The sequence below is a fragment of the Oratosquilla oratoria genome, chromosome 25, assembly GCF_046742065.1.
Source record: "Oratosquilla oratoria isolate Oo_2021 chromosome 25, ASM4674206v1, whole genome shotgun sequence".
Lineage (NCBI taxonomy): Eukaryota > Metazoa > Arthropoda > Malacostraca > Stomatopoda > Squillidae > Oratosquilla > Oratosquilla oratoria.
This window is the reverse complement of record NC_134801.1, coordinates 24,829,956-24,840,842: the sequence shown is the minus strand read 5'-3', so window position 1 is coordinate 24,840,842 and position 10,887 is coordinate 24,829,956. Positions and strand designations below refer to the sequence as shown.

General features: G+C 39.7%; 1 protein-coding gene across 4 annotated transcripts in view; it reads left to right on the top strand.

Moving 5' to 3' along the window:
* The window catches only part of LOC143038862 (glycoprotein-N-acetylgalactosamine 3-beta-galactosyltransferase 1-like), a 99,239-nt gene that overhangs the window by 71,320 nt on the left and 17,032 nt on the right, over positions 1–10,887 (top strand). For all 4 annotated transcript variants that reach the window (XM_076208503.1, XM_076208502.1, XM_076208504.1 and 1 more), the window contains 5 exons: positions 2,124–2,262; positions 2,881–2,993; positions 7,932–8,042; positions 8,431–8,588; positions 9,629–9,793. In XM_076208503.1, the coding sequence (XP_076064618.1) occupies positions 2,124–2,262; positions 2,881–2,993; positions 7,932–8,042; positions 8,431–8,588; positions 9,629–9,793 (686 nt within the window). The remainder of the gene's footprint in view (positions 1–2,123; positions 2,263–2,880; positions 2,994–7,931; positions 8,043–8,430; positions 8,589–9,628; positions 9,794–10,887) is intronic.

Sequence of the window (10,887 nt, the reverse complement as noted above, 5' to 3'; positions counted from 1 at the left end):
AGCTTCAGTATTCTGGCCCTGCTGTGGAGGTTGTGTGTCTTACTGCATTGTTTCTGACCCAGGCATTGGGCAGGAGACAAAATTAAGGTAAAATGGAAGCCAAATGTGTGTTGGATGGGTGCGGGGTGGAAAAGGGCAAATGAGGTAGCAATTCACAAAGGTGGAAATAAGGAGACAACTAAATTATAGGCCAGTTCACTGACCAGCACAGGAGGGGAATTTATGTGAAAGAATTGTGAAAGATTGATGAACCAAATGTCTTGAAAAGACGAACATTCTGACAGTCTTGCTTAAGATATGGAATGTCATGTGTCAAATATTTTAAGCTTTTACTCAGAAGTGATGGATGCAATGCCAGAAAGAGGGGTGGGTGGACTGTGTGTACCTTGACCTAAAGAAGGCATTTGACAAAGTACCTCAGAGTTGACTTATGTGGAAATTGGGGCATGTTGAAGGACTGAGAGGCAAACTTGTAGAATGGATGAAAGATTTTTTTGAGGGAAAGATACATGAGGACACTAGTAAAGGATAAGATGTCAAGATGGAGAGAAGTAATGAGCAGAGTTCCACAAGATTCAGTGTTTGCACCAATAATGTTTCTTGTCTATGTCAATGACATGATGGAAGGAACAACAAGATATGCCAACATGTTTGCATATATACATGCATATACCAAGGGCTTTTTCCCCCTTACAAGGAAGGTAACTAAAGTCAAATGACATAATTCCACCTCCATTCCCCGCCCACCCCTCCCTCCCTCTCATCCCTGCATCTTGCCCATCACCATGGGTCAGAAGTAATGCAGCAAGACAGCACAACCACAGCAAGTCTGCTTCATTTAATCTGCAAAACCCCTCTCTGTCCTCTCATGCAGAAACATTGAAGAAGGGTGAAATCCCATCAGATTGCATCAAAATAACATTTACACAACAACTCCTTAACCCCACCATCCCCCACCCACTCCCTTCCATGCATCACAGTATCTTCCATGTACCACACACACACACTCAGGATTCTTGAAGTAACTTACAGTACATCCATGTCTTTCAAACAACACATCATAAACATAAAGACAAAATACATACCTAGATTCTTTGCTCCTAAATTATATATAGGGTTACAACATTCGGGTACAACAAAAAAGCTATTATTAAAGTATACAAACAAAATATATGCTCATTGTTGAATTACATGAGCCCCACATGGGGCTCCAACCATGCTGAGACACCACAACACCCTCCAGACTATACAGAACAAAGTCCTAAAGATGATTATAGGCTGCATAAATACAATACCCACAGACCATCTACACCATGAAATGAAAGTCCTCAAAGTCCAGGATCACCTTGACATGAGAGGCACGCAAACACTTGCCACATCTTCCACAAGTACAGCCCACCCACTACACCATTTGGCAGAACACCTACACAAGCCAAGAAACATCAAAACAACACCCAAATACCTTTATCACACATATATATGCTTTCTTCATCCACAAACACCAGACACCAGCCTCTTGAAGCATATCAATAATCATATCACTCACTGCTGCATCGACAAACTGAAAGACATCCCACTATTGCATGCCAGTTCCCCTGATATCCATCCCTCTGAATCCTCTCTTCCTTGAGAGGACAGGGTCCAGCTGACCAGGCTGCAGTGTGGCCACTATCCAGTCCGTCTAAGTTACCAGAGGCAGATGGATGAATGCATTGCAGATATCTATCCAGGATGTAACACTTCACCTCGTAGTATTCAACACATTATGGAAGATGCATTGTACACATTTATGCACACCAACAACACAACATAATTATACTCAGAGGATTTATGGGAAAATCCCATTCCAGCCATGGCATTCCTCAGAGACTGACTGCTCATCTCCCTTACAAAAGAGGTAGCCAGTCAAGGCATGCATCCACTCCCATCCACCACCCTTGTTTCTCTCTCATCTTAGCTCCTCCTGGATGAAGGGTTATCCCTGACTCCCACCCAGGTCAGAAGCAATGCAACAGTATGTCCACAGCAGAGCTGCATCATGGCAGCAGGGCAACCCTATATAATTATAATTTATTTTTGTATTTTCACAGAGTATAGTCTTTGGTATGATTTTTTTTTAACAGATCCTGGTCTTGGAATCATAAAGTTAAAAGTTGGTGAAGGCAGGGACCACTTGTGGCAGAAGACTAAAGCAGCTTTCCAGTATATCCATGATAACCTCATCAATGAAGGGGATTGGTTTCTCAAAGCTGATGATGACACGTATGTAATGCATGCTTTTTACATATGATTTGGTTTGGACACAAAATGAGTGAAGAAAGACTAGTAAAAGAGGTGTGGAAGGCAGAAGTGGAAGGAGTGAACATGAGGGGGCTACCTAGGATGAGATGGATGGATAGGGTAAAAGGGGCATTGGGAAAGGGAGGAATGTCTGTGGAGGAAGGATGGGAGATGACAGAAGATTGGGGTGAATGGAGAATGGTTGTGTATAGATGATGCTGTGATGCATGAGGGGAAGTTGGGGATAGGGGGTGAAGGAGTACTAGTGATATTTTGATGCAGACCTGTCTTCTTATTTTCTTCATGAGGGGATGGAGGAGGGGTGTTGCCAATTTAATGAATTGGCCTTGCTGTGGATGTGCTGTGTCTTGTGACACTGCTTGTGACCCAGGGCAGTGGACAAGATGCAGGGATGTCCCGTCATCCAGGAGGTGCCAAGATAAGAGGGAGGGAAGAGGAGGGTGGAGGGGAGTGGAGTATGTTGGAGATGGAATAGGTGGGAGTTGTTTTTATGCCTATGTTTTTTTTTGCTACCTCCCTTGTAAGGGGGAAAAAGAGCCTTTGGTATATGTATATATGTATTTTTTCTTTTTTTTACAGCTATGTTGTTCTCGAAAACCTTCGCTACATGTTAAGCCCTTTCAGTCCAGATGACAATATTTGGTTTGGCTGTCGCTTCAAGAAATATATGAAAGAAGGCTATATGAGTGGAGGTATGATATTCTATTAATTTCCATATGAAGTTTTGGGTGAGATTTTATATTGGGATTTTAGGATTCCTTTCTAGGATATTGACTGCATGTTATCATGCAATAGTAATTGCATAGCAGCATGCAGCCAATGTTTTAGGGATTGTATTGGAGTGCTAAACCCACACATCAATTATATATGAGTAAAATCTACTACTAGAGAAATTGTGCAACTTTTTGTACCGTATTGTTCAGACCATAAGGTGCGGGAAAAATCCTTAAAATCGGCCAAAATCGGGTGGTGTGCCTTATCGTGAGGTGCGCCTTATGTGTGGCTTCAGTGGAAAAAAATGCCTCGGACAGTGACGTACTATTTTGACACGTTTCGTAGCTAGCCTGCCGACGGCGACAGTGCATAGGCGTAGCAAAAGTTACAGCCAAGTTATAACCAAGATGCATATACAGGTAAACGTCGACTTACGATGGCCGCGACTTACGATTGTTCGACTTTACGATGACGACGACGACGACGACGATATGATAATTTAACCCCTTCCATACGGTGCCGCACACGTAGGCGTCATGAGGAGCAAGTGGATTCGCGACGCTGCCATATCGGCGTCTTGATTATATTTATTGTAGTCGCCCCTGTGTTTTTACATTCTCTCAAATGATTCATTCTCTGTGGTTTTCAAAATTCGCGGGTGAAAGAGAGAACGATCGATATAAGCGGTGACTATATTTTATGATGCGAGTATTATTACGTCACGTCGTACGGCTGGCATTGGCTGCTGCCCGCGAGATTTAAGTTCCGTACTGAAAATACATATTATAGTGTTTGAATATGGTAAAAAGGATAAAAATAATTAAATAAACTACTGTACATGTTTAATAGGCTATATTCAGTATCTCTGGTGGTTAATATACAGGTAGGCTAGGTACAGTGACCACAGAACAGAGTGGGGATCGACTTACGATGAGATCGTCTTACGATGGCTCTATCGAAACCTAATGCCATCGTAAGTCGACGTTTACCTGTATATTGAAAAGAAAATTGCGAAAACTTCGACAGTTTTCGAGTCCATGCCACCACATTCATTCACGCTATCATGGCTATGATATGATAGCGTCCACAACACTGACAGCCATTTTGCATTGGTCTAGTCTCGCTCCACTCCGACTGTAGTCATTTGGGTATTTTTTTTAGTTTCGACCATGGGCGCAATATAGCAATAGAAAATTAATTATTAATTTTGTAAATTAAAATGTAACAGCGTAAAATGCAATTTTGTGGGCGGAAATGAAAATAAAAAATACCTTGGTACTTCCGACAGTACCTCGCCAGGCACATTTTCTTGAAGGAATGTTATGGAGCGGAGATACATGCATTCCTTCAAGCTGCAAGAACTTTGTGTACCCCGCTAACTGAGAGAGTGGTTGAAAAGCCCGCCAACGTCTCTCACGACGGCGACAACGAGGACGAGCCGGATGACATTTAATTTGCAGGTAATGATTTATTAAACACAGGTTAGGTCAGACGACGTTGGCATCTATCATAACAAACATGGCGCACCATTCGTCCGACACGACTTCGTTACTTATGAAATTGTTTTAGCACTGTTTTTTTTCCGCTTACAAAATTGCATATTACGTTGATACATTATAATTTACAAAATTAATAATTAATTTTCTATTGCTATATTGCGCCCATGGTCGAAACTAAAAATTTACCGTCATTTGTAATAAATCTTGTGTTTTTAAGTGAATAGAGAATTCCGGGAATAAAACTGCTAATGTTGGTTTTATTCCCCATAATTCCTGTAACGTGTTTATGTTGTTTTTTAGGGGTATTGGCAGGGCAGACCGTCCATGGAGGTGGTCTGATTTCATTGACCAAATAAAAAAAAATATATATCATTTATTTTTGTAATTTTGCTAAATCCCAACCGACTTTTCTCATTCAACAACGAAAATGTTCAGTTCTGAATGCACTCACATATGCATGATTATCCGATGATGAGACCAGGTGTGCCTTATGGTCAGGTGTGCCTTATGTAAGGACGGGGAATAGCAAATTACGGGTGCGCCTTATGGTACGAAGCGCCTTATGGTCCAAAAAATACGGTACTACAACTATCCCTCCCTTTATGCTGTTCCCTTGAAACTGTCCTTTATCACTTCTTTGATTATACCTTTTCCTTTCCCATGTTCCATGTGTTAGGGGGAGGAAAGAATTCTGCCAATGTAATTTGCATGCCAGTCGTAAAGGGTGACAAAGTGGGACAGAGTGATGGAACTTGGTATCCTACTCTCTGTATGTTCATCTTAAGAGAAGTGAAAGCATAAGAGGGCCTGGGAGGAGTGTTCCAATCAGAACCCTAAAATTGAGATCATTAAATGTGTGTGGTTATGGCACAGATGAGAGTAAAAGGTAAGAGGATACTATGTGAGAAGATGGATATGTTAGCAAAAATGAAACTAAGGTGAAAGGGGAGGTGTGATTTTAAGTTTGGAAATGCGGTGGGGGGAGAGTCAATAATGATGAGGAGGGTAGAGAGGTAGTTCTGTTAGTAAGTGATGTGATTGAAAAGTGCATGGTGGAATGGAGGTTAGTGGTTTCAAGGTTAATGTGTGTGAAGGTGAAACTGGTATGGGAAATGTGTGTTTTTGTGAGTGCATATAGACCTAGTAGTGATAAAAGTATAGAGGAAAGAGAAGCGTTTTGAATATGTATATACAGGAGTGTGTAGAGAGTTTCTGGAGGTCATGTAAATGTAATGGTGTTGGTGGATCACAAAGCTAGAGTAGTAGATGAGCCAATAGGTGCAGTAGTAGGGAAGTTGGGGTGCCAAGTATGAATTGTAGTGGAGAGGTGGTGTTGGAGATGTTTTGAAAGTGAGTTGTTGATATCAAACACAATGTTTAAGAAGAGAGCCAAGCATAAGTATACATGGGAAAGGATAGTGGATGGAAGGTTGATTGGTAGGGTATTAATAAACTATATAGTGGTATCAAAAGAAAGGATAGGTTAAGTTTTGGATGTTTTCAGGAGAGAGAAGGGGGAGTTTCAGATCATTTTTTGCGAGATTTGTGAGATTGAGTTGGGGAATGTCTAGTGTTATAAGAAGTATTCTGTGTGGTGGCTTATCTGATGCCCTCAAAAACTCTTTGTGTAAGATCTATCAGAAGAGTGGAGTGCAGTAGTCAAAAATAGTGTTGTGAATTGGCAGGGGGGATGTGTGGTGTGACAAGTTGTAGTATGAGGAGCTCTGTGACTTTGGAGGAGGGTGCAGAGAGGTGTGATGTTGGAACTGTTGGGTTTTTGTTAGGTTTGGGGATTGTGATTTTACCATGCTTTCATATGTTGGGTATGGTGTTGTGTGAATAGCTGCAGTTTGCAATGTTGATGAGTACATGTATGCCATGCAGTCCAAGGTGTTGTAGATGGATGTTACTTATGTTGTCAAGGCCTCAAGTGGATGAGAGCTTGAGGTTATGGATATTGTGCTTCATCTGGCTCTCAGAAGGGTGTGTATTCTGGGTCTGTGGGGAAGTCTTGTGTCATATGTGTTTGTTGGCAGGGTGAGGGATGAGATGGCTTGTCTGTGCAGAATGATTTATGAACATGTTTGCTTATAGTCTGTTTGAAAGTAAGTTGACTGTTGTGGTTATTGTACAAGAGTGTGTTCCTGTGGAATGTCTTGTACAATTTTTTGGTGTTTTGTGATTGTGTTGGCAAAGCGTAGCAAATTTATTGTTTTTTGTTCATGTATTTTGTTTTTAATCACAGTGTAAATGCTTGTGTGTTCTGTTATATTCTGAGGAATAGGGGTGGGGGTGATGTGTTTGAATATGTTGCATTGTTTGATGAGGCCTTGAATTTTTGGTGTGAAATTGGGTTATTTGATTTTCCGTTGCCTCTGGGGATGTATTTCTTGTCTGCATTTTATATAGGAGTGCTTGTATAGTTCCACTTTACAAGGAAAAGGGGGACAAATGTGATCCCTAACCATCTCCAATCCCCTGCCCATTACCCTTGCATTTACCTCCCATACCATACTATCCATATACACATTGAACAGCCATGGCAACATTTACCATGAACCACTCGCTCTCACCATTCCCAATCATAACACAAGCTCTACTACTCACATAAAACCTTTTGACTGCCTTTAACAGCTTTTCTCAGATCCCATACTTCCCACAATGCCTTATCTCTACCTTGTCATGAGCCTTCTCCAAATCCATAAAAACCCAGAAAGTATCTGTACCTTATGCTGAAAAAATCACATAAATCTAACCACAAAAATTTGATCCATAGACTCTCTACTTTTTTAAACCAACACTGCTCCTCAATATTTATACTCTCTGTTCAATGAAAAACTTTTCATATCCCTTTCCAACTACATTCAACAAACTGATCCCTCTTAAACTACTCCATTCACAAATATCCCCTTTCCTTTGTAACGTGGAACCATACAAGCACTTCTCCAGCACACTGCCCCCCCTTAGACACACATTAAACCGTCTCACTAGCCAATCCACTATGATTGTATCTCCCTTTATTTTACACAATCTAAATGATACCATCCATTCCAGATACATTACTAGTTCTCATTATTTTTAAAGCTCTTTGTAGCTCATCTTTTTCTATATCTCTCTCATTCTCCTCTCCCATCAGTCATTTTATTAGCTCTTCCCACTGCCAGTCAATCCCTCCCTAACCTTTTCCACATTCAGCAACTAAAATACTCTAACCATCTTACCCTTACTGTTTTCACTTCCATTAACATTTATCTATCTGCACCAGAACAAAATCAATCCATTTTGTTAAGTTGAAGAGGCTAATACAGATAGAAGAGTACTTAGAGGATCATTTATTTATTTTTATAAAAGAGCTCCACAATTTTTTAACTCTTTCACTGTAAAAACTAAAGATATATATTTTGTTTTGCTTTTCAGGTGCTGGCTATGTTTTAAGTAGAAGTGCTGTTGTGAAATTTGTTGAAGAAGCCATCCCCAATGGTAAAAAGTGTCGACCTGACCATGAAGGAGCAGAAGATGTTGAAATGGGTAAGTAACAGGAAAATAGATTTGGAACTTTGATGCATTTGTTTCTTTAAGTGTAAATACAATAAAAAGACAATACTTTGTGATGTAAACAAAGAATTATGCGAGCTGTAAAAGGCAACATTGTGGGACGGAGTAATGGGACTTAAGATCCTTCTTTCTGTACGTTCATTCCATGAGAAGTCAAGTCAAGCTCAGTGGAAGCCAGAATAGAAATGTTACTTGACATGACAAGGTGTCGTAGAAGCTTACCTACAGAGTTATTAAAAAAAAGAAATGCATGCTTTCATTTGCCCACCACTTTATAAGGGGAATTAAGGCCTCTTTTTATATGCTATATATGTACATTGATTTTTTCTTTTTCTTACCTTTTTCTTTCTTCTTGTTCCAGGTAAATGTTTGCAAAATATTGGAGTGTACCCAGTGGATTCAAGAGACAGTTTAGGTCGTGGCAGATTTTTTCCATTTGTTCCGGAACATCACCTTGTTCCAGGACACATTGGTCCTAAGAACTGGTTCTGGGACTGGATTTACTACCCATCAGATGTGGTTTGTAACACAGGATTCTGTAAAACTCTTGGATATAAAGAAATGAAGTTTTATGTTTCACATGAGACACTTAGGTACAGAGTGGTATATGAATTAACCTCTTCAGTACGTGTCAAATTCTTGCGGGCAGCATCAGCTGCCTGATGTATGATGATTCAATGATGCACCACAATACTCACTTTATAAGATATAAAGTTATAGCTCTATTACTCATTCTCTTTCACTCTGAATATTAATAACCACAGAAAATATGGTCAGACCAGTTCACAGAATATGGGGTTCACTTTGCTACAACTACAAAATATAATAAAGAACATCGGCATCTTCGTATACCCATTCACACCTCATGACGCCTACGTAGGTGTCATCATATGGAAGGAGTTAATCTATATCCTTGATTTCCAGTTATCATGTTTAGAGTTAAATTTGTGTATTGTATGACCTTGGGTTATATCATCAGACATTGCATGTAATTATGCATCTATATGGAAAACTGTATATCTTTAAATCCTTTAGACATGTGGTCTTTCTTAATTTGTTCCCATGACCTCTTAAGAGCCCTTCCATCACTTTGAAGGGGAAATGAAGTGTTGGAGTCATGGGTGGTAAAAGGTAGATTTAAGGATGGTTGTAGAAAGGAGGACTAGTAGAAGTTAAAATTTACCAGCATTCCTCTTTTAGGGGAGATTAGTCTCCAGTCGTGAGAGAATGCTACGTGATTCTGATCAGCAGTGGTGTTATTATCAGTTAATCTGTTGCTCCTGATTGCTCCTGCTGGGGACCCAAAGTTCCCAAGAAACTGATCAGTCCAATATGATTCATAATTCACTTAGTGATGAGTGTCATTAAAGTTCCTATATGATTGATTACATAAAAAGTATGCAATCATTACCCCATATGGCTCCCTCCCTTGTAAAGGGGAAAAAGCCTTTGGTATATGTATGTATCATAGAGAATGTTACCATTCAATAATAGTCCGATATTCATGTTGACCTATGTAGTTTGACATATGTATTTATGGAAGATATATTTTATTCCAGGGCCTAGATTGCTGCTCAGACACAGCTATATCTTTCCACTACGTTCCTCCCCATAAGATGTATGAATTGGAGTACTTTATCTACCACCTGCGACCTTATGGCATTAGACACAATGACCCATATCCTCCTCCTCTTCCACCAGATAAAAATCATATACCTAATAGAGTAAGTATTTTTTTTGTTACAAAGTGCTTATGAGAAGAATGAGAAAGCATGAAAAGCAAAACTGGATGGAATGAACTAGAGGGGAAAGCCAAAAATGAGTTAGAGGGGGCCTTGGATGCATGAAAAATGTCTATAGAAGAGAGTGTAAAAGGTAGTACAGGATGAGAGAGATTTTGAATGTGAAAGGATATTCCTTTCCTGTGCTTCAGTGGATGAGGAAGTGAGTTACTATATAATGAAGTAATAGGGATAAATTAGCTCCAATTAGGTTTGCTGTAGAAGCAGTGTTCCTTACTGCATTGCTTTTGACTTTAGCAGTACAGTGGGAGTATAAGGTGTTGAGATGGGGTGGATGTTAAATGAGTTTTTGTGCATGAAGTAGGTGTGGATGTATGGGTCTGTATATTGTTGTACGAGTTGGAGGTAAATCTTTCAGGAATGAGGCTAAAGGAAGTGAAGAATCTTCAGGTTACATGTAGAAGTGCAGTGGAGAACAGAGTGGTGGAGGTAAATTGTAGGGTAAGGGGAGTAAGTAAATATCTTGGGGGAATGAAAGGTATGAGAAATATGTATCTGAGGATGAATACAAATAGAATACTGCATGTGCAAATACTATTCAAGATTTTAAGAAAAAACTTGATGCTGAGAGATACAAAGATGGGTCATCACGAGCATAGCTCTCTTCCCGTATAATACAACTAGGTAAATTTACAGATGTTTGTGACCATAACACTGTATGGAGCAAAGACTTGGAGTTTAAAGGTTAACCACCATGGCCAAGTACAACATTGCATTTTTTCTTGTGTAATGTTATTTATTTTCACAAAAACCATGTTTAAAACAAATATTTTATCATAAAAGTAGTTCTTGAGGGACTTTCTGACATAAATATTTGTCATCTGCTAATTTACATCCTAAAACACAGCATGTAGCACCATCTCTTTGTATTAGTTCTGATGATGTCATGATATATACCAAACCCAAACCATTTCAGTTTACAATGTCATCCTGTAGCAAAACAGACAATACCTTCAGCAATATTTAGAGTTCTTCATCGTCTTTTGAGAGTAGTCTCGACTCCCTAAATATCTCTG